Genomic DNA, 24,060 nt, shown 5'->3' with positions numbered 1-24,060 from the left:
GGAACGGAGCCCTGCAGAGTGCGGGGGGCTTCCAGGGCCCTGTGTCTTGCAGGGAGGGCCCAGGCTGGGCTCGTAGCTCAGGATGGCGGCGCTCTAGGATGTCCCTCCATCTCTCCCGGTCAGTCCCTCTGTTAAACAGAAACGTTTTAGCCATCGGTCATCTGCAGTTACATGTGACCCTGAGAGGCAAAACCTAGTGCCAGTTCAAGCCAGCAGGGGCTGGCGCAGGCTTGCGGGGCGCCCAGCTGGGGATGGTCTGCGGTCGGCAGAACGTAGACGGCAGCTGGGGACCCAGAATGAACATCACCGCCTCCGTCGAGTCCTGTTTCACTTTTCTCTGCCTCGGTTTCCCCACATGAGTAAAAGGGCTGGTAAAACGACCTGCCTCGCGGGGTTGCTGGTATGCCCAGAGCATCAGCGAGTGCTCAGCTTTCCCTGTGGGCTGTGACCGGACACTGCGTTTACCGGAGGGGTGGCCCTGGGGCGCACCCAGCACGCCTGATCCCTGCGTGTGCTGCTGAAAACGGGCTCGAGGTGCCGGAGGCCAGCACGTGGCTGCCCCTCCCCATTCAGGACCGCAGATACCAAAGGCGGCTCGGGGCCCTTGCTGCGGAGCACGGGGGTCAAGCTCAGCCTCCAGGGCCCTTCTCGGTGACGCCCTGCAAGCCCTGTTTCTGGGCAGGTGGGACGCTGAGGACCCACAGGCCCGAGTAATGCTGCCGAGACCTTGGGCTGGAGCCTCCCTCGGGTGGTGACACCTGTGAGTTGCTCTAAAGAGTAAACACCGCCCCAAGGTCGCCATCCTGCTCTGTGGGGGGGTCTCTGAAGGCCCCAGAAGCCACCCTCCAGCCGGTGACGTCCTCTGCTGCTTAGAGACGGTCCAGGGAGCAATTCGTGATTTAATATCTCCACCCCCAGAAGTCCAGTGCACTTCCCTAAGTTTCCTGAGGTCATTTTAGCCATTAGATGGAGGTGGGGTTTTTTAAGACATTTGTGCAACTTCCTGTAGAATTTGTACAGTAATAGAGGATTATAAGTGCATGTTTGGGCAGTAGAGCCAGACCTGTGCCTCTCACGTTGTGCGCTAGAGGCTTTGCTCCAGACAGAGTCTAAAGAACTCTGCCCTGGGCTTTAACTCGACTAAAGCTGTTATTAATCGACAAATTGAAGCTGCCCTTGTCCCGACCCAAAATGCTGCAGATCCACAGATTTCAGCTTCTCCCTGTGCTCCTTGCGTCCTGGGAGAAGCTACTTTCAGGACACAAACGCCCTTCTCTGTGCTTCACAAACACCCATATTCAGAGACACAAAAGCCAACTGTTGTAAAAATATTAGCATTCAGAGGCGCTTGTGTTTCGTGAACGCATTTAATCATGTACAATATAGCGACTGTTTCCCCTTTACATGTGCATTAATTTATGTCAGCCACAGAATCTAAAGCACAGCTTGAAAATCAGGCTCTTTCTGTTGCAACCTATAAATCAGGATTGCATCCCTGCAACAATCTACAGCGTTGCGCTGGCCACAGCATTCTTCATGGTGCTTTTTCACGTTGCTGCGATACAGTGAGGGATTGGATATGTGATAAATATCGGTGTTCTCATGTGGTTCAAGTAACCAGTGGTCATAAAAGACGTGGCATATTTGTAAGGCCTGTAGCGTGGCCGGCGTTAGGCACACCTGAGAGCTGTGTGCACCCTCTTAGCAGCAGAAAAAAGACCCCGGGATCACAGGGTCTGGCTGTTTGCCTGGTACTTGGTCTCCGGCAAACGTTTATGATACCCGTTGGGAGCCAGTTACTCTGCTTTGGAAACAGAAGTCAGTATACTGACTGCACGATGAGTGTCACCCACGGGACAGTCTCTTGACCCCTGTGACTTTGTTAAAGGAGTGTGGAATCCCTCGGGTTTTGTTATTTATATATTTGTGGAAGTAGGGGTTGTAGATATAAAAACTCCCCCGCATACATGTAACAAAAGGAAAGACCCTGTTGCAATCATCCCCCAGACACGTGCCGTTCCTTCCTGGCACCCCAAGGACATGACCTTGGCCCTGCGCCCTACCTCTCCCTTGACCATAGCCCCTCCCACCTGTACTCACCCTGCAGGCCGAGCCTTCTCCTCCCTTGAAGTCTGGTCCCACCCACACCCCAATCCTTGGCTGTCTCTGGGCACTTTCTGCGAAGAAAACCCTTTGCCTCAGCCCTTGAAGCCCTGCGTAGTCTGGCTGGCCTGTCTTGAATCCTCCTCCTCTCACCTCTTCCCTCCACCATCCCCTCCCCTTTCCTCCATCATCCCCTCGCCCCCTCCCCCCACCATCCCCCTTCCCCATCTACCCCCCCTCCCGCTCAGCACCTTAAGCCTTGCACGCTCGGGCTCCAGGCCTTCCTGCTTCTCCCCAGGGAACAGGCCAAGCTCGTTCCCGAGGACCCTGTCCTGGGCGTCCTTCTCTGCAGAAGTCCATCCCCCCCACCCCCCGGCCACCCCGCCACCCCCAGCCCCGTCCTTGGCCCACACTCCCGTGGCGTCCAGCGGTCCCCTCCAGGGGCCTTCCTGATGCCCTTACCCTGCTGTTCCCTTTCACACCGTTACTCAACATGAAACTACGCGTTGTGCCTGTGTCCTGTGGCAGCCACACAAATGACCGCAAACTGGGCGGCTGAAAACAATAGGGATTTCTACCCTCTCGGTTCCCAGGTGTGGGCAGGGCAGCGCTCTCCCCGAAGACTCGGGGGGAGGGTCTGCCCCGGGTCACCCGCCTCCCCGTGTTCCCGGCAACCCTGTCTTGTACACACACCAGGCCACGGTCTGCTTCCATGCCACGTGGCCTCTGTGTGTGTGTGTCTGCGTCCAAATCCCCCTCTTCTCACAGGGACACTGGTCATTGGGTCGGGGCCCACTCTACTCTAGTGAGACCCCATCGTAACTGGATTACATCTGCAAAAGACCTAACCCTCAAATAAGTTCACATTCACAGGAACTGGGGACGAGGATGTAGACACACCATTTGGGGGGGACATTATTCAACCCATAACGTTCGTTTTCATCTGTGTTCGTGCGACAACGACCACATCTTGTTCACCTAGTGCAGGGGACATGACACTTGCTAGGTGCTTGGTAAGGATGGGTGGCTGGGTGGGCGGATGGACGGGTGGATAAGTGGATGGAAGGGTGGTTAGCAGATGGTCGGGTGGATAAGTGGATGGAAGGATGGATGGACGGGTGGATAAGTAGACAGACGGGTGGATAAGTGGATGGACAGGTGGTTAGTGGATGGATGGGTGGATTGTGGGTGGATGGATGGATGGATGGATGGATGGGTGGGTGGTCGGATGCTGCTGGTAAATGCTAGTACATAGATTTCTGGGCAGTTGGATGGATGGATAGTGTGAGTAAAGCCACATTTGCCGTAGGTAAGTAATAAACTTTGGAGAAGAACCTAACCACATGACATTCATTTATACCCACCCGTGGTAACTGAGAGCAAGATGGAGGTATTGTCATCCTCGAGAGAAATCCTGTGTATTTTTGTAAAAAGCCAAGGGAGGATGGTGCGCCACGTGAACTACCCCGTCTCCACTTAAACTTTCTGGTTGCTGCCGCTTACAGAGGAGAAGCCAAACCAAAGTGTCCTGAACAAGCAGCGCTCTCTCATGCAAGAGGCCTCTTGTGGACTCTGGGTACTAAAGAGTTCTAAACGCCCCATTTCTTTAAGGCATGAATTGCAAAAGGTGTGGGCAGTTCCACTTTCAGCAAGAATGCTAAAAATACCTCTTGTCAAATAAGTGCTCCCAACACGCTTTGCTTAAGCACCAGTAGCCTTTTAGATGACAAACGTGCCGTCAAGGCACCTGCAACCCTGGAGCCCCCCAGGGCAGGCGTGGCAGCACCTAGGGGAGATTGTGTGCCTGGCCCTGTTTGCTCGGGAAGGCCCAGTGCCGGATCTGGAGCACCTGAGACAATTCCCAGGGCCTCTGAGACACAGAGCCGCCACCAGGATGCTCGGGCCGGATGGGCTCTGCCCAAGGCAGTCCGGGGCCGCGTGGAGCTCCTGGCGCCTGCGCACCCTGTGGATTTGATAGGAGACGGCCGGTTCCCCAGCCCGGGAAAAAAGCAGCATTGTCCGTGCCCCGCTTTGCACAGCCGTATTCATATCTCACTGTTGTTTGCAGATGTGGACCAGAACAATGGGACCCCCTTGCGGGACACAGCGGTGACAGACTCCAAGCGCACAGCGGGCCCAAAGAATGCCTGGCCGGATGCCAACCCAGCTGACCCCGGGGGCCGCCCCCATTTGATCCGCCTCTTTTCCCGAGATGCCCCAGGGAGGGAGGACAACACCTTCAAAGACCGGCCCTCAGAGTCAGACGAGCTCCAGACCATCCAAGAAGACAGCGCAGCTGCTCCCGAGGGCCTGGATGTGATGGCGGCTCAGAAGAGACCCTCCCAGAGATCGAAGTACCTGGCCTCGGCAAGCACCATGGACCACGCCAGGCACGGCTTCCTCCCCAGACACAGGGACACGGGCATCCTCAACTCCCTCGGCCGCTTCTTTGGCGCGGACAGGGGTGCACCGAAGCGGGGCTCAGGCAAGGTGAGCTCTGAGGAGTAGAGGCGCATGCAGGTCGTGCCTCCCAGGTGGTGTAAGCGGAAAAGGAAGGGAATCTGCAGGTGAACTCAGCCGTTAGAGGGAGTACAGCCTCCGTGCTGTCTGGGGAAACGTGTTGTCCTTGCTGGAGATGCTTACGGGTTCCTGGGAGGGGCCTGGGTCACGGCTTTCGATTTTTCCACCCTCTCTCCCCTGCTCACCAGGGATGCGGTCAGGATGTGGTCCGGGAAAGGAGAACGTTCTGAATTCACATCTCCAGGGTGGTGTGGACGTGGGCACTGTGGTCTTTTGTGTCTTATGCTTGGGGGCTTTAGGGCTGACGTGGCTTCTGCTGCCCCCGCTTCGGGGCTCCACATTGGGCTATTGCCAACGCTTTCCTGGACTCAGTGCCGCTAGCTTCGTGTTGCTTTGCAACAATGATGTGATTGAGGACTTTGGAACAAACTCGAAATTTAAATTCGCCTTGAGCAGACGTTCTCCTTTGTCTGAGTTGTTTAGGGAAATAAATGAGTGTGAGGGATTAAATGAGTGCGTCTGTGAATCGAAACTGTATTAGTTTGTTATTCCATTCATTTGAATGTAGAATTTGTGAAGTTTCATTATTTAAATGTTCTGTAGATAAAAATGTGTCACAGGAGAAAACTGCTCCTATTGTGGTCCGGTTTGTGAAAGTGGCTTCTGGACTAGATTGTGAAGAGATCATCTGTGGCTGCTGCTTCCCTGAAAAGCTAATCCCCAAGTGGCATTCCGATAGCAAACACATGGCACGCGCGGCATCTGGAGTTTAGAGTGTTGGATGGCTGGGTGATTCTGGAAGGAGTGAGGTTTTTCAAAAAAGTCCCTGGTTTATTGGGTGTGCTCACAAAACACCTAAGATGCAGCTTTGCTCTGGCTGTGCCCTGTGCTTATTCTGAAAGGCCTTTGGGAAGTTGTAAGGGGCTTTGAGTCGAGTGTGGAGCAGAGGCCCTTTCATGGTGGTCCTATAACATCATCAACACTGGGGCACTGGGAGTTCAGGAGTTTCTCGAATTTGCTTTAGTCTCTAACTACAGTTCTTAAAATCAGTGACAATCCTGAAATGGTTGGAGATAAACACAGATGTCAGCTGCGCCTTTTGTGTGGTGTTAAAGGAGCGCTGAGCTTTCGGGGACCTGCTGGGAGCTGAGATCTGTCACGTGACACGTGGCAGGACTTCCTGTGAATAACTCCATGTACCTTTTGTGCTTATAGAATTCATTTTCTGATTGGTTTCTTCAGTGTCCTGTACTTGGGGGCAGTCTTCCCTCACCCTGAAATGTGGGTCCTCTCACCTATTTCTAATGCCGATTTCCACCCGAGGTGCTTTATCAAGCAGGGCTAGCAAACCACACCAGACCCTGACTGCCTAATCAAGTCTTGTTATTATGCAAAGCACCCCGTATGCATGCTGCGTCGACAGTTTTGAAACCTTAAACTATTCTGCTTAACCCAAAGAACAGGAAAAATAGATTTAAACTGTGCAGAAGAGATGAAGCAGTTGGATATAGCATATATTGCAAAACAAGCTTCATTTCGGTGGTAATGGGTTAAGTTAAAATCAAATCGTGAAAGCGTTTATGTCGACTGTTGTGACCTCATCTCAAAATGAATATATTAGACATACCTGTTTTTCTTCCTTTATGTAAAAGTACAACCTTGACTGCATCAAGTCTGATATTCTTCAACATTTTCAAAGAAAAGATTCCAGCCTCAGAAGTAGGCATCCACTTCACAAACTAGTCTTGCTAGGTTATCAAGGATTCAGAGAAATCAAAACATTTTCACAGGATTTTTAAACATAAAAACAATGTTTAAATAATGGATTTAGAACTTTTGAAGTATCAGTTCTGTTCACTACTGGATGTTGAGTAAAGAAGATTTTCGAATGAGCAGCCTTGCCCTTTAATGCCAAAGAAATCCATTAGAGTTCGAATGCAAAATCGTATCCGTACCGTAGTTGCTTATTGCAAACCCAGGCTAGGGATACATTCCTGTCGAGTAGCTTTGCTGAAAGTGCGCAGTGGGCCTTACTGGCAGCCTTACTCAGCTCACCTGTCTTACTGTGGATTCTTTGTTCACTTTTAAACACTGGAGGTGTAAGCATAACACACTCTACACCCAGTGACACACCCGCAATGGCCTAGAAGCCTGCGGTATTTATTGGTGTGGGCTTATTTTTTGGTTTTGATCTTATTTTTGCTTTGCTGTGTTTATAAATCAGGAGAGCCCTCCTTGTATTAGGTGCTAGAAAGGTCCTTTGGATCGAAGCGTGTGAAACTGATGGGAGCCCTTGGCTCCCGGAACAGGGGCTGTTTGTCGCCTGCCCCCCTCCTCCGAGGGCACGTGGGGTGGCCCCTGGGTGAGCAGCGGCAGCGCCCCCTGCCCTGGGAATGCACCAGCACACCCTCCCTCTGTGCGGCCGGGAGTTGACATTCGAGCAAAGCGCTCACAAATTCCTTGAGGCGGCATATACTTTCGAGAGAGCCGTACATGAAAAGTGCATTCACGAGACCACGCGCCTTTGTGGCAGGAAGAAAGAAAGGCGGAGTTGTTGCCTTTAAGAACCAGGTTTCCAAGTCCCTGGAACCTGGGGCCCTGTGAGGAATGGGCGGGTGGTCAGGACGGAGATGCCACTGCGTTTGGTCAGTTTTAGCGGGTGGAGGGGGTCCCCTAAGCTGCCCCACCTACCCACCTGTCAGACCCGCCGCTCCGGGGCCAGCGCTGTACCCTCAGGCTTAACAGCAACATCGTGACCCGTTAGCTTGGGCAATAGCCAGGGTGGCCGCAGTGATGTGACACCCGGACATCCCCCAGTAGGGATGCAAGGGGACAGGCCTGTACCGCCGTCCTCCGCATCAGTCTACTTTCCTACAGGTGTTTTACGGCAGGTTTCTGTGCTGGTGGTTATCCCTGTTTTCCTCTGTTGACTCCAGTCAGAGCTGCATTTACAACCTGCTGCTCTCAGCATCCTGTCGTCAGCATGCAGCATGACCTCCCTGCCTCTAACCTTGATTGTGTGGGATAAGAACGCTTGCTGTCATTCAGTGCCCCGGGGTCTAAGCAGTCTTGCAAGTTAATCACAATGTCCTGTTTCCTGCCTTTTTTTCCACTGCATTTCAATTTCACTGAACACATTTTAGTTCTACGGTAACAACTCCTCACCGTTACCATGGCACCCTAATGTTAGAGATGTATTCTGTAACCCCCCGGGGAGGGGGACAGTTGGAGGTGACAGGAAGGACAGGGCAGGCAGTGTCTGAGCAGGGTGCCCCGCCCCGTGTGAGTCTAGCCCTGAAGTCGGGGGCCGGCGGAGCTGCACTCGCTCATTTCAGCCGAGTGTGTCCACTCACGATGCAGCGATGCACGAAACACGGATCTCAGCTAACGTGCGTCTGCGTGGCCACGACCCAGCCACTCAATACATCAGTTTGCCGAGAGTCTTTCTAGAGAAAGATCCCTGTACGCTGGGTACATGTGTTTCTGCGCCCAAACAAACACTTGTTGAGATTTCCTACAGGAATTCCTTCTGACGTGTCATTCCCCTGATCAATTAGGGAGCCATTACTGATCGGCTCCCAGCGCTTTGCTGTGTCCTCCTGTGGCCTCACTCCTCCGCTGTCTTTAACCAGGCGCGAGGGAAATCGGAATGGTGCGCCCCTGTGTTGGCAGCCTTTGGCTGCGTCCTCTGAGTGAAACGTTTGTAGATTATGTTGATGTATTTAATGCTGATTGCCTTCTGTGATTGTATTCCGATTTGATTTTGTGATGACCTTTTGCTTTTTATATATTTCTTCCTTTTCATGCATTTATTAAACATTTTAACAGACTAATTGCATGTGATTTTTTTAAGTTGTCTTTTTTGGTGACCCTCCCTTTACTAAGCACACGGTGTAACTGGTATTTTCATGACCTTCTGACACAACAGGTGAGTCTGGGGGCCCGAGCACACCCTTCTGCGGACTGTTCTCGTTCTGCCTGAGGCTTTTACTGTTTCTCTCAAAGCACCGTCCTGTACACGTTGGGGGAAATGACTGTATTCTCCCCTGTGCCTGGGACATGGGACCCTCAATAGCATTTACTGAGTGATTGATTGAGCACAGGAAAGACGGCCCCCGCCTGGGCTCCCTGGGAGGGTACATACCAGGGGGTAGAAGAAACAGCGGAGAATCTGAACGTAGAGGCAGGCTGGTTCTTTTAAGGATGACAGGTAGTTTGTGAAATTGAGGGTAAGTTCGGGGTTGCTGGTGAACTAGAAATAAGTGCAAAGACATGGGATTAATTTCGATCTGTCTCCCATTCGTCTGTGCCCGTACCCTGCCACCAGACCCTGTCCTAACTCATCTCCTGTTAAACTCACTTCCATGTTATGGTGTTGCTTTCCATCATCTCTGATGTTCCTTTCGGTAGAAGGCACAGGCAATTCCTACCGGTTGGTGGAGAGCTTAGCTTGACATCTGAGGGAATATCTCATCATTAGGGCAAGAAAACACTCCCTCGATCTCTCGTGGAAATCACTAAGTATGGATTTAGCATCCCAGAATTGGAGAAATCTCTTCTCACACTCTGGTTTGATAGGTTATCTTAGAGTTTTTCCATTATGGACATCACCACACTCTTAAGCACTCGGGAAGCGTCCTGCTCCATGAGAAACAGTAGTAGGCGGACAGGGTGACACGCGGCTTCCAGAGGAGGCCTTCCTGCCTTTTCTCCTCCTGCCCTGCGGGTGCCCCACTCCTTCTGCTGGAGATGCTCTCCCTTTGATCCTGAGCACGTCTGGACGCAAGGTGGAGAACCTTCCTCTGCTCTCACACAGACAGACAGAGCTGTCTTCCGTCCTCCTGCCACCGCAGGAGAGGCAAGCCGTCAGGGAGGCATCCGTGGGCCAGTCTGTCGCCCAGGGGGCCACCCCATCTCAGAGCCGTGGGCCATCCCTGCCCCAGGCTGCGTGGCCAGCGCCCAGGAAGCCGGGGTGGCAGTAGAGGGGCCTTAACACCAGCCCCCAGAGCTGCCTGAAAATGTCGCAGAGAGATTGACCTCTTCATTAAGAAGGGATGTGGTCTTAAATAGAGGACTAGAAAATTCTTTGCCTTTGGACCAAGTGTAGGCATGGACCACAGGCCATTTTTGAGGGTTTTCACCCTCAGTGGGGACAGCCTGGCCTCATCAAGGCAGAGAATCCACAGGCTTATCCACTGAGGTGTGCTTCTAAGCAAGTACTCAGTGGTCTTATTTAAGTACCCAATACCGTGCATCAAAGTCGCCAGTACTTCTTGCTAGTATTGAAATAGCCTCTCCCAAGCGGAGACAATTGATTGTGCACAGCTAAGTACACGCTCACCACGGATTTGCCTCTGGAAACCCTAGTGTGTTCACTTTACAGTAATATTTCTAGAATGCATAATATTTTCCTGTGTCATAACTACTGCTTATTTCCATGCATAACCGACTATTAACCTGGTTTTTAAAACTCCATTTCATCTGTAGCCAATGTAAGACATCCCTTGAAACCTATTACACTGATTTCACCTCTTGACCCCTATGAGGCTCTCTGTCTCTGTCTCTGTCTCTCTCTCTCCCTCTTTCTCTCTTGCCATTTTGCTATGGCAGGTCAAAAGAGAGGAACTTCTTGCAGGCCCCTTACATTGGTCCTGTAATACTATTCTCTCCACCACATCCCTCAACGTTGGTTGATTCGGCAGAAACTGTCTCGTAGCCGATAGAACAGAGAAAGCACGCTCAGTTAGGAGCAAATACTCTTCAGGAAGATTTATAACACTAGAGTTCAGGCTCGTTCACAGCTCATGAAGCAACTTCAGGTCCCTATTAATATTACTATTAAGCTCCTAAATGCCACCGACAGCAAAGAAGAACGGCCGTGAGAAAGCCTAACTCCAAGTGGTCGGCTAGGATGCCTTCTGAGCGCTCTGTTGCTCTTGAAGTGGTTCCCTTCTACTGTGGAACAGACTGAGGGGACCCAACTGAGAGCCACAGGTAACCGCACAGAGCAGGAAAGACTTCTACTTGTAAATCCAGAGCAGAAGCTAACACACTTGCTCTAAAAGAAAAATAAAATAAAATAAAACCCCCCAGAGTGTAAAATCTATTCCATTACAGACTCAGAAAAGCCCTTTCAGCTCTTCACATGAAGCTGCCTTGGAAATCGTACATGTCTGGTGCCGGCAACATTTTTAAGGAAATTTGGTCACATAATGAGCTATAGGCCCCCAGAATAGACTCCTGGAAATAACTGTTCCCTAAACCTTTCTCCTTCCTCCTTTCTCTCTGTCGTCCCTCCTCCTGCCCCCGAGCCCTCAGGGGCTGTCCCCTGATATCTGCCCTCCCCGTGTCCCCTGAGCCCCGGCCACTGGCTGGTCCATCCTCCATCACCGTCACGTGCCTCATCCTCTAATCTTCACCCTCCGCTCGCCCGCCCTCCTCCCTGCCGCCAGGAGCTCACCCGCTGGAGGACATGGACTCAGTGGCCGCTCTGTCCCTCTGGCAGGTCCCGTGGCTCAAGCAGAGCGGGAACCCTCTGCCCCCTCATGCCCGCAGCCCGCCCGGGCTGTGCAACGTGCACCAGGTAAGACGGCTCCGCCCGGCGGCCGCGGCGTATCATACCGCGGGGACGGCGCAGGCGCTGCCAGGGCCTCGCTCCCCCCCACGGGAGTCTTGGAAAGTCGCGTTTGTCAGACCGAGCAGGGCAGCTCCTGAGGGGAAGCGAGCAAAGGAAAATGTGCAAAGACGGAAGGGGGGGTCCTCGCGAGGGATGCGCGGCCTCGACTGGGGGTCCCGCCCAGACGGAGGTGGGACCAGGGTGAGGACAAGCTCCTGGAGCGAGCCTGGCCCCCAAGGTGGCCGGCAGCCATGGCCTCGACCCGCCTGTGGTCCCGTCTCCTCCGAAAACCGGCGCCTAGCGGACACGGAGCGCCCGCCGAGTACGAGGTGAGTGAGCTCTTCCAGGCGCCAGCCCAGCTGGGCTTCCCCGGGGGAGGACCTCCTTCCCGGCTGCCCCTCGGAGCTCGTAGGGACCGTAGGGACAGCCACGTGGACGGCGGGCTGGGGCGACCCCGGGGGAGGCGCGCGATCAGCCCGGGTCAGACTCAGCTCGTGGGAGGACACAGACCCGCCCGGACCTCTGCTCTGGGACCCCAGCAGGCGCTGTGCCCGGGCATCGACCGGCCTTACCAACCTCGGGAAAGCGCAGGAGGTTGAAACCACGTGGCACGCGACAGGAAAGCTAGTTCTGACTGAGCCCCGAGGGTGAGGATGGGGCCCCAGGAGACCCGCTTGGGGATCTTCCTCTTCAAACGAAGCAGAGGGGGCCAGGGGAGCAGGACCCAGGCAGCCGGGAGCTGTGCCCGCAGCTGAGACCCACCGCGGAGCCCTCTGCCCCGCACCGGACGGTGTGACCACAGGGGCCTGCGGGACCGGCTGGTCCCAGGGGAGGAGCGGATCCATACGATGTAAAGGGTCGGCTCCCGGACGTCGGTCCGGGGGAGGCTGGCAGAGCGGCCGCAGAGCCCAGGGCCCGAGCCCGTCGTAGGACCCAGCCACGGGAGCGGTGCCGGGGCCGCTGGCTGCTGGGAGGGACTTGCCGTCAAGCCCCCTCGGGTGGGCAGGGGCGCATCTCCAGGTGACAGCTGCAGTGGGGCTAGAGGGGTGCTGCCGCCGAGCGCGGGTTTCACGGGAATCGCGTTTCAGTTGTGACCACCGTGCTCACCGGCGCAGAGGGCCCCTCGGTGGCTCCTCAAAGCAAACAGCCCCATCCCCGGGGAGGTCGAGAGGGCCCCGTGCCCCTGGAGGCACACGACCTCTGGGGCCCTCGGGCCTTGCCTGGTCCAGACTCAGCCTCGAGGAAGCCAGGGCTGGGCCCCAGAGGCCTTCTGGGGGGCCCTGGGCTCCCAGGCCGAGTGCGGAGAGCTGGGGCAGACGCTCCCTGTTTTCTGGCAGCGGGGATGCGGGCACGCAGGCGGGGACCCACGTGCTCCTTGTGCCCGAAGCCACTGGGACCCCCGTCCTCTCCTCCATGGGACACGTCGCCGTCAGAAAGCAGGCCTGCTCCACCAAGAGGCAGAGACATTGCCAGAAACCCCAGATGCAGTGCAGGGCGGGGAGGGCCAGAGGCCAGGGCTTTGGCATTTGGGGATGTCAGGAAACTTACAGCAGAACGATTCTTCTCTGTTGGTGGAAGAAGGGCCGCAGCCCCGCCCTCCACAGCTTCATCCCAGACAGACCTCTGTGCCCGCACGTACACAACTGGCCAGAAATGCACGAGGTCCACACAGCAGCCCCAGGGACGCAGCATGGGGGCCGGGCGTCCGCGGCCTTTGCCTTTGCTTTTGCTGTCTGTTCACTGTGTCTTCCTCCGGCACGCTGCATTCTTCAGTATTTCCAGAAAGAGCTTATGTTTCTCGGAGTGTTAACGGCCCCGGACACAGGAGAGCACTGAAGGGCCAGGTGGCACGAAGTGGTTTGAAAATACGACAAAGGGCACATGGAGTGGGCTTGCGGAGGGGACAGGAGCCGTGGGGTGAGGCCACGGCCGGAGGGCTGACGCAGGGGCTGGGGATGGCGGTGCAGGACCACCGGGCGGCTCGGGACTGAAAGCTTCCTCCTTCTTCCCCTGTGGTTCAGAAACTTAAAGTCGGTGAGCGATGTCAGGCTGGCGTCCTGCACCCGGACCTCCTTCTCTCTGTCTGTCTGTCTCTCCGAACAAACACACCAGGAAGGGTGGGAGAGCCCCACCTACTACACGTCAAGGAACAAGTGGGCTCAGCACTGTGGCTGCGCTTCCAGGACTGGGTCCCCTGTGAGGAATCCCTTGATTCCAGGAGCCTGAACACTTCTCTTGATTCTGACACAGGGCTGACCTTGAGGGCTGGAAGAGGACCATGGAAGACGGGAAGCCCGAGGCCACGCATGAAATAATATTTGATACCCAAAAGCAAGCTGGGAAAGCACGAATTCCAAGGCAGAATCAAGGAGCAAATATACAACAGGGAAGACAGCTCCGTGGGGAGACAGGCAGAGCCTTTCCTCTGGTTTCTCCATCATGTCACCCTGGCTCCGCACGGCTGGGCCTCTGGAAACTGCACGACCCAGAGCGCCTGGCGCCTGCGGATGGAAGGAGCTGGAAAGGTGCCCAGGGCGGGGAGCGTGGAGCAAGTGCCTCGCCCGAGTAAACCCCGTCCCACCCACACCTGCACGTCTGGGCCCTGGAGATGCAGGAAGAACAGAGGGGAAAGCCCCTGTTCCCACGCCTGTCAGCTGCTCTCACTGGCTTCCTTAAGCCCCTCTGCTTGCATCCCACAAACCCCGGGAACCGGTCCTCGCGGCCTGGAGAGGACACTGCCTGGATGCCCGGCCCGGGAGGTGCCCAGGGGTTCGTCCAGAGCCGCCCTGCCCGCTGTGATCCCCCAACCAACTGTCCCCAGGATGCTCGGGGGGTAAGGAGTCGGACTCTTAGCACCTGGACAAGCACAGGGTAAGGATGGAAACACGCGTGGGAGGTCTGAGTCCACTGCCCAGCCTCCGTGTGTCTGCTTTGAGCCTCCTTTCCTGGCCTGAAAAGCACACCAACGTCAGAAATAACCGTCTGTCCTGCCGACGCCCCGGGCCCCCGTGCTGATGGAGAGAAACATCCGGAAGCTGCCGGCGCATCGAGGGCGCATCAGGCCTGCTTCCCGCAGGGACCCTGCGAGGCTGCCCCAGCTCTGGCCGTCAGCTCCTGGGTTCCTGCTCTCAGGCCTCAGCTTCCCCACCCAGAAAGCAAAGGGGTCAGAGTCGGCGACTGCAAACATCTCTCTGAAGACTGAGACTCCATGGTTATTTCCTCAAGTCTCCAGGGACCTGCCGTAAGCCCAGCCCCGCCAACCCCGAGGTGTTCAGGGTGACTCCGTGCCTTAGGCTTGTGGGCTCTTGTTCTGCTCCCGGGAAGCACAGCCCCCAGACCCCAGGCATCACTCACATGGAAGGCCTTCCAGAGGCTTCCCTCGTATTTAGTCGTCAGGTTTTCTCAATAGATTTCTTCATGATGCTCAAGCAAATGGCTCTGACCAGAGCTGGGTGGCTTTGATGGGTCCTGGAGGTCTGGCCATGGGGACCCAGAGCAGAGCGAGTGGGACCCTGCCCACCTGGGCGGAGGCCGACTGGCGGTCGTGGGGCCGGGCCCCTCCTGGGGAACCATGGTCTACTCCCCCCACCCCTGACGGGCTGCCCCCCAGTGCAGCTGCGCCCGGGCCTGCAGCCTTCACTTGCAGGAAAGACTGTTGCAACTTGGCTTTTCTTCCAAAATAATCTTCCGGACTCCGCATCCCTTAAAGCACTTGCTGTCGCTCTGCGCGAGGAGACTCCTGAATTCCAAGCTGAGGCGTCCGGGCTTACGCCTCTGCTGAGCTGTTTGATGTTAACGCTGGGAAGTCTTCTGCGTACTTCAGACACATTGAGGCCTTTAAAAGTGGGTGCCTGGGAGCAAGGAAAACAGTCGGAGCGGTTAAGGCCGACATCTAACCTGTCCTCCCGCCGTTTTGGAAGGAGACACGGGAGGCCTCCAAACCCACGTTCAAGAGCGTCGCTCTCGGCACCAGCCCAGGCGCCCTGAGTTCGGGAAATAGCGGTGAGCCTTCCCTGCGGGGACGGCGAGCCCAGGCCTCCGGCTGTGAGCTCTCCAGGGCTGCCCGAGACGAGGAGGGAGGAGCTGCCTTATGGGACAAGGGAGGGTGGCCTGGGCACCGCAGAGGGAGCCTCATGTCCCTGGCGGGACGGCCCAGGGGCAGCCGCGCATCCTGTCTGGACGAGAAGACGGAGCTGTGGGTGGAGAACACAACGGTCTGCGGCGTCTTCGCTGACGTGGCCGCAGCTCCCAGCTCTGGCCGGGCCCTTGTCCACTGCACTGCCTCCTGTTCCACCATCCTGGCCCGCTCACCGGGGTGACAGTGGAGGCCAGGCCTCGGAGCCCCGCCCGAGTTTAACCCCCCTCGGGGGCCACGCAGCCACCACACGCTCACTGAAGGAGCGGACGCGCCGGCTGTGACATGTGACACTGACTTCCTGTGTGCCAGTGTCCAGGGTGACCTCATGACCACATCCCAGGTTTCGTTCTGTCCTTGCCAGGAGGCCTCTGACCCCGATCTTTGGACGGCCGTCCCGTGGAGGCAAAGCCATCGGTGCAGAGGAGGCCGGGGGCTTCGGTTTCCTCGTTTCCGGTGAAACATCACAGAGGAAACCAGAAGCCGCCGTGCTGCCCGCAGCCCGCTGCCTTCGGCTTCACAGGCTGCTAAGAGGGTCAACTCTCCAGCTTGGAAACCGGCCCCTCTAACCAAGGGCCAGGCAACAGCCCCAGCTGAGCGGAGGACCAGGGATGACCCACACCTCCGCACAGACCGCGCCCCGCCAGCCTTCTCACATGCCAGTATCTGAGAAGAAACGTGTCATCAGAACAGGCAGCAGGTCACCGAAAATCTCCACCTCAATGAAGGTCTGCCTGTGAATCTCTCCCGTAACTGAGAAAAGCCCGCTGCTGATACTGCATGGCTTTCTCTAAAGAAAGAAAAAACCCACGGCTTTAATTAAACTCCTTCGAGTCAATGATTCAGGAACAAACATATTCTTAACCTTGCCAAGGGCAAAAACGTAGGGCAAAACTGCGTAGGTCATTCAGACAGAAAAGAATTCTCTCCAGATTGCAAAATCTAAACGCCTTGACCTTGCCAGAAAAAATCTAATGCTCTCTCTTGAGGCGTATTAGAAGCTGTTTGACCAGAAATGGAGCAATTGCTTCCTCTGAAAAACATATATACACAAAACTAGGAGCATGCCCAGAAGGCCCAAGATAACCTCGTGATCCAGTGATTTCTGGGAACGGCCAGAGAGCACCGTGCGGTCAGGGTGTGGGGATTAAAACATGCCGTGTTCATCAAGACCGGCTCTGAAAGGGGGAGACTCATAGCTCAAAGAGTTTCCAGCCAGATGTGTCATGTCTTCCACAGGCCTGTGACCTTTGGGTCACATGCTCTAGTCCAGAGTACTTACTTTACTGGCAACTAGCTCAGCACCTGGGCCAGTCGCCACAGGGGCATAAAGCTGCCACAACCCGTCCTTCCAAAGGGCTAGAAGGGCAGCCAGACAGGGCAGCCACGGATAAGAGTCATTCAGCACAAGATATGCTGCTGCCTCTTTCAGTAAGTCCTTAAGGAGGACAAATCACCGCAACAAGATTTCTGAGGGCGGTGAAGGATTTTTATAGACCATCGAAAGAAGTGTGAAGCAAGAGGAAAAGGGCAGAAAAAGTATATCCGTTTCACAGTGAACTACGTGTCGTGGTTCTTAAATGTAAAGAAAACAATACGCAAGAAGCATATTTGGTTTCCTTACCACTTTCACAAGGAAAAAAATCATTTTACTGATCCCAAGTCTTGCTCTGCTGTTCTCCCTTATTGTCGGCAGTTCAGAGAAACAGCGACACCGTTATGGTCTGTGGTTCCAAACAGGTTAAAGAGATGAACCGCTGAGCTGCCTGGATCCGGGTCTCTTGAGGGTGCCACGAAATCAAAGATTGCTCTGGCGGAAAAAAGGAGAACGCAAGTTCCTCTGCTCCCCGTGTCTCTGGACCACTGGTGAAACCATCTACTAAAGGCGTGTATCCTTAATGCCACGTGGCGGATATGTGCACAATTCTGTTGTGTTCAACGTGTAAACTGAAGGATTAAGTATCAAAGATGTTTGCTCGTTGGATGGCTGGTTAGCTGGATGCTTTTAACCACATGAACAAAATAGAACGTTGCAGACAGTACAGTCCGCTTGGATTGAGGCATAACTTTTCCATTGAAAGTGGGAGCTGATCGAGCCCGTTTTAATTACGTAGAACTGCATCCTTCCAAATAACAATGAACCTGAAAAATCTCATCTCTCTCACCAGACGTGCCGCGCATTTGTCATATCCAGTCACCAGTATTTACCAAGATAAGTAGGAACTCGTTTTCTAGTAGAGCAGTGATTACAGCTTTCCCAGTTCTCTAGGTATTAACCGACATCTCTGATTGATGCCACTGAGAGACACTAATTTGTTTTTCTTATATCTGAGCACATTTTTGTTTCTAGCGCACCACGCCTTCACAGCTTAACAGGAGGTAAGTCTGCAAACTTGGAAAAAGTTCTTCTCCCTTCCCTTTGGTCACGTGGCTGGCCCGTGATTTCTCCATCTGCTGCTAGGGTTCGGTTTGGGACATTCCTTCTCATGCACGTGGAATCCACAGGAATCTCGGATGACGCAGCAGATTAAAACATGGAGCTGGGGCCGAAAGGAGACCACAGGCTCTTCACTTAACCCCTCTGAGTATCCACTTCCACATCTGCAAAAAGAGGTGGCCACACAGAGCAACATTTCTGGTCTGTGACCAGCTGGGGTGAAAATAATCATGTGTCCACCCCGTGTTTTCAAAGCAAGTAGAGCCACTTTCTTTGCTCCTTTTTTTATATCAGATCCTTCTAGGGACACAGGGAGAAACGTGCGTTCCTGGAACTTGTATGATTGACTTGACTAAGAAAGTACCAGTAAGAAAATGGTCAGTGCTTTTAGCCACTGGAGATGACCACCCGGACATATTCGAGACAGATCCACAGAGAGGCCACTCCGGCTGTGTCATTCTGACACGGCACCAGGACCTCTCACTGAGTGAGGCGGGCTGCACAGGGCCTTGGCCGCCTCAGGTTTCCCTTCACAGGGTTAGGAGTTTGCTGATGGGCCAGACCTGGGGCACCTCGGAGGTACCCATAGCCACAGACCCCGACGGATGGTGGGTTGAGGTGTCCTGGCATGAGGGCACCTGCGTCAGTCACCTCCGTGAAAATGCTCGACTTCAAGTTTAAAAAGGGCAGCAGTTTCCAAATAGCAGCTCCACACAGACCTCATGTCTGTTCACATCACATAGAAAAGACGGAGCAGGTATTAGCAACACTAGTTATCAGACACACATTGTCTTTGAAGGACCAGTTTCTCCCAAACTAGCACACAGTAAGACAGAGTAACAGCGCAGGAAGAGAACATGCTTCCTGTTAATGCCTGTGATCTGAGGGAAGCCAGAACACAGTTATGATATTTAAAAGATGTTCTCATCTTGTAACGAACCTCAAATCGTCACACCGGGTTTTAAAGTACCAGGGAGAGAGCTGGTCCTGTAACAGGCTCGTAGTCTCCTGTGTAGCTACTATAAGCCATGCGTCTACACCTGGGCGGTCCTCAGATGCTTTTCCTTACGCTTGTGTATCTAATGATGTTATTCTCCTGGTCCCTCCTTTGCACTCATCCAATGTCATTCATCTGGAGGAGAGAGGCAAGCAAACTAAAGCCTGGGCAGAGAGAGGGGAGACCGCCTGGGCTCATAGGGTCCAACAGGGAGCACACAGGTGCCTCTCAGGTGCAGAGCCCGGGAGGGGTGGACGCAGAGTGGGGAAACGTCCCAGAGCCATGGATTCACTCTGATTTCCATCATTGGAATTCTGATGGTGGATTCAGGAAAGAGTTTAAATTCCTCTCACAGACAAGAAATAAAGCAAGCGCTAGAACTCTTTTTTTCCCCCCTAAGCACAAAACCCCAGGCACAGTGAATACTAATTTTTTCAAGAGGCAGCGTTTTCTTCTGAGAGGGACTGACTCTATCCATTTGTTTCTAATCAGATGCAAATGCAAATGATGATGCTGGCAAATACCTCATCCCCGTTTTCGTAAGACAGCCGCTAGTCAAGGGAATGAATCTTCACCCAATCTGATGACCACTGATCTTCAGATGTGTCAGGCAAAAACTAATCCCCCGTTATTACTTGCAAGTTTAAGGACTCACAGCTCTCCAGCAAGTTGGAAAAACAGTTATAAAATCCTTCCCGTTATCTGGAGACGGGACTGGAAAGCAGCCGGGAAGCCAAGTGCACGAGCGCCCCCTGCTGGTGAAGGACATTATCACAAGTGGAGGGAAAATGAATCACAATTTTTCAAAACCAGTACAATGAAACAGGCTAATGGAAAAAGCAGTTTATGTTAAAAATCCATGAAATGGTTGTCCTTTATCCCATGGCTTTCCTCCAGTAGTGTTTAAATTTTTTAGCATAATGTTATTTTATTTGCCACCAAGAAGTTTATTGTTGTTTTGTTAATCACGATGCCAAAAAAGAGTAACACATCAGTGCCACGTAACCCTGCGCGGGCTGTGATCATGTGCCGAGGCCCCTACACGACTCACGTGTTCACGTGTGCAGACAGCCAGGTCTCCATGTGGTTCATCAGAGTGTGAACCAAGTCACCCCTAACAGGTAGGATTTCTTCTACAAACTTCTTGTTATTTGAAATCCCTATGTAATAAGCACTATTTTTCTAAACAACTTGAGTTTTCATTTTTAAAAAACTGGACTAATTTTCTAACTTCACTTGTCCCAAATATTCAGCTCCGCGTATTTTGGAGATAGCGTGTTAACGTCCTAACCTCAGGTTTAGACCGGCACGTGGGGCGGGGGCCCTGTCTCCGGCCCCGTTTCCTTTTCTGATTGCTCACACTGAGAGGGGCGACTGCTACCCGCCCCACCCCAGCTTCGGGGTGTCCGGTTCTGATTTTCCGGGAGGACTGACCTTCGAATTCCTCCTTTGCCTTTTAATCACTTACAAATAGATGAGCTACTTGGATCAGGATAGACATGGACAAAGAGACACCATTCCTGGCAAATAACTGTAAAATGTGAACAATTCTGGTTCTTCTATCCTTTCTGCACACAGATAAGAAGGGCTGCATTGGAGAATCACGAACCCTTCCTGAGTTAGGGAGCTGAGTCCAGGGGGCTCCTTAAAGGGAAACTTGTGTGTCCCAGGCTCTGGGGGCAGAGGCTGGGGACACAGGGGTGGAGGGAGGAGGACCCGCGCCCCGTCCTCCCCCCACCGGGGTCACCTTCGCACCCAGACGGCCCCGCCGTCATCCCCCTTCCCCTGCGGCCCGTTCCCTCCCCAGACTGTTTCCTCCAGGACAGAAACGGACCCCCTTGTTTACAGTGAGGCATGGAAGTAAGTACCCACTCCCTATAAACTGTGAAATGTAACAAATAAGCCAAAAGCCACTGTCTTTAAGTACCCTGCCACTCCTGCCAGGGGCTCCCACCGCTGCCCGGGAGACAAAGGCTGGCCCTGCTCTGACCGTGAACTGAGCACTGACAGCAGAGATGTCCTGCATGGCCGGAGCCTCCCCGCCCGGCGCCCCTCAAGTTGGGTGTGGACCCCTTTCCTCAGCGCAGGCTGGCCTTCAATATGGCCTCAGAGTCACAACCCGCCCCCCCCCCCCCGCCATGTTCCTTCAAAGAATAAAGGATGCTCTTCAGACTGTGGGGAGGAAGCTGGGAGCCTGAATCCCCTCAGCCACCTGTCAGAGGCCAGACCACATCAGCATCACAGGGTCCGAGTCAGAGCAGGTGACTAAACACAAGAGCCAAAGGGTGGAAACAACCCACGTGTCCATCAGTGGATGAAAGGGTGAACAAAATGTGGCTTACACAGGCGACGCGGGATATGGCCCGGCCTTAACAGGAAGGAAATTCTGACCCAAGCTACAGCATGGCTGAACCCTGAGGACGTTACACCAGTGAAAGAAGCCAGTTGCCACCGGACAGACACTGTGTGATTCCACTTGTATGGGGTCCCCTGAGCCGTCAGATTCATAGAGAGAGTAGGATGGGGCTTTCCAGGGGCCGCAGCAGCGGATGGGGAGTTTGTGTCTACTGGGTACAGTCTCAGTTTGGGAAGATGGAAAAGTTCTGGAGGCGGATGGTGTAATGGATACACAACATTGTGAATATACTTATGGCCACTGAACTGGGCACTTAACGACGGCAAAATGGTAGATTTCACGTTACGTATGTTTTACCACAATAAAAAAAAAAATTAAGGGTGACAGATACAGCACTCCCCTCCCCTGCCACTGTGTAAAGGTGTCATCACCATGGCAACCGAGGCGCGTTTCTTAGCTCTTCTTCCTGTGCTCACCACAGAACTTTTTAGTGATACATAAATAAACAGATTAAGCAGCAGCCCTAGAGTCTTAGGAAACGCCCTAATACATAAACCAGCGGCAGAATTACCTTTCCTTCCTTGCCTGCTACTCAGAGGTGGCCCCTTAGTAGAAGCTGAGAGCTAAAAACTCTCTCAGCGAGTCTCGGTTTCAACCCCGTGCTTTTACACGTGGGGAAACAGAAGCCCCAGCACTTGGCGTGCTCGGTTCGCAGGGGTTTTTGTGTCAGGACCAGAGCCCCCCAGAGGCTTGCTCTTTCCAGGAGGCCCCAGTAGAAAGAGGGTTTCTTTGTTCCTTTGTCCACTTCTGTTTGCTGAACCAAACTGCCAGAAGCTTTGGGGAATCAAGTAGAAGTTTTTCTTTTTTCCTCCAAAAACTTAAAATCTAGCTGGAGACCTGGAGACATAAGATGGATGTAGGGAGAAGGCCAGACTCACCTATGCGGAGATCTCCAACCAGGAAATTCACGGAACGACGTAATGTTGCCATCACCAACCTTGGGACAAATAATGATAGATCGTGTTAAATGGACTTATTTTATAAATTAACATACGTAAAATTGGGTTGTTTCTGGTGTACACATCTGTGAATTTTAACACACATGTAGTTTCACGTGGCTGCCACCACAGTAAGGGTACATCACCCCAAAACCTCCCTCCCACTTCACACCACACCCTTCCCTTCCCCATTCCTGACCCCTGACAGCCACTGCTCTGGTCACCCTCCCTGTAGTGTACTCTTTTGAAGAAAGTCACGTGTATGAGATCATACTGTATGAAGTCTTTTCGGAATGGCTTCTTTCACTCAGTACAATGCCTTGGAGATGCCTCTGAGTTGTTGCTCCTTTTTACTACTGCATAGTATTCTGTTGCATGGACATACCACAGTCTGTTGATCCCTTTACTCAGTGACGAACATTTGGGTTGTTTGCAGAGTTGGTGATTACGAATTGAGCTGCTATAAACATTCATGTAGAGGTTTTTGTGTGATCATAAGTTTTCATTCAAGATTCAAATTATTTCCATCAAAAGATTGGAGACCAATATATTCATTACAAAAATCTCATCCAAAAATATGTAGTTTTTTCTTTTATCATTCAAAGCAGGAAGTGGGATTGCTGGGCCATATAGTAAGTATTGATACATGGTTAGCTTTATAATAACTGTCAAATTGTTTTCCAGAGTGAGGGTACCATTTTGCATTCCCACCAGCAAAGCATGAGAGTTCCAGTTGCACTGCATCCTAGTCAGCACTTAGTATTGTCAGTATCCTTTATTTTAGCCATTCTAATAGGGGTGCAGTGGTGTCTCCTGATGATTTTGATTTGCATCTTACTAATAGCTAATGATGCTGGGCATCTTTTCATGTGCTTATTTGCATTCTGCTCATCCTCTGCAGTCAAGTGTTTAGTCAAGTGTTTTGTCCAATTTTTTAACCTGGTGGTTTGTTTTTTTACCATTGGTTTTTGAGAGTTCTTTACAAGAAGGACTTGTGGTTTCAAGTCTTTTGTCATATATATGATTGGAAATATTTTCTCCATCTGTAGTTTGTCTTTTCATTCTCTTAAACTGTCTTTTGCAAAACAAAGGTTTTAAATATTGATCAGGTTCAGTTTATCAATTTTGTTTCTTTTATGGATCATGCTTTTGGTGTCAGGTCTATAAATTTATTGGCTACCCTCACGTCATGAAGGTTTTCTTCTATTTTCTCCTGTTTTCTTCTAAAACTCTGTACTTTTACAGTGTAGATAGAGATCCATGATCCATTTGGGGTTAATTTTTGTATAGGGTGTGACTTTGGATTGAGGTTCATGTTTTTGGATATTGGATGTCCAGTGGTTCCAATACCATATGTTGAGAAGTCTATGCTTTCTCCATTGAGTTGTCTTTGCACCTTTGTCAAAAATCACCTGGTCCTATTTGTGTGGGTCTACTTTTGGACTCTACTGTGTTCCACTGAACTATCTATCTACACCTTCTTCAGTACGACACTGCCTATAGCTACGTAGGAAATCTTTAAATCAAGTGATGCGGTTCCTCTGATTTTATTCTTCTTTTTCACAGTTGTTTGGCTATTTTGGTTACATATAGTTTCAAGGTTAGTTTTTCTATATCTAAACAAAATCCTGCTAGGATTCTGAGTGGTGGAGCATTACATCTGTAGATCAGTTTGGGAAGAACTGCCATCTGTACTATTCATGGTCTTGTGACACATGAAGATAGTATGTCTCTCCACTTAAGTCTTCTTTGATTTTCTTCCACCAGCATTTTCTAGTTTTTAGCATAAAGATCCTATACATGCTTTGCTAAGTTTATAACTAATATTTTGTTTCTCTGATGCTATTATATATGGTGGTGCTTTTAAATTTGGGGTTTTTTAACTGTTCATTGCTAAT

At 52.5% G+C, this 24,060-nt stretch overlaps 1 protein-coding gene and 1 long non-coding RNA gene across 7 annotated transcripts in view; one reads left to right on the top strand and one right to left on the bottom strand.

The window, feature by feature from the left end:
- The window catches only part of MBP (myelin basic protein), a 112,770-nt gene that overhangs the window by 74,126 nt on the left and 14,584 nt on the right, over positions 1 to 24,060 (top strand). For all 6 annotated transcript variants that reach the window (XM_033837855.2, XM_033837852.2, XM_073790834.1 and 3 more), the window contains one exon: positions 4,172 to 4,593. In XM_033837855.2, the coding sequence (XP_033693746.2) occupies positions 4,172 to 4,593 (422 nt within the window). The remainder of the gene's footprint in view (positions 1 to 4,171; positions 4,594 to 24,060) is intronic.
- LOC141276232 (uncharacterized) overlaps positions 1 to 24,060 on the bottom strand; it is a 42,502-nt gene that overhangs the window by 3,991 nt on the left and 14,451 nt on the right. Inside the window, exon 4 of the long non-coding RNA XR_012325483.1 lies at positions 22,103 to 22,161. This is a non-coding gene — a long non-coding RNA (uncharacterized lncRNA). The remainder of the gene's footprint in view (positions 1 to 22,102; positions 22,162 to 24,060) is intronic.

This window comes from Tursiops truncatus, chromosome 13, assembly GCF_011762595.2.
Source record: "Tursiops truncatus isolate mTurTru1 chromosome 13, mTurTru1.mat.Y, whole genome shotgun sequence".
In the NCBI taxonomy this organism is placed as follows: Eukaryota; Metazoa; Chordata; class Mammalia; order Artiodactyla; family Delphinidae; genus Tursiops; species Tursiops truncatus.
This window is presented reverse-complemented; position numbering and strand designations above follow the sequence as displayed.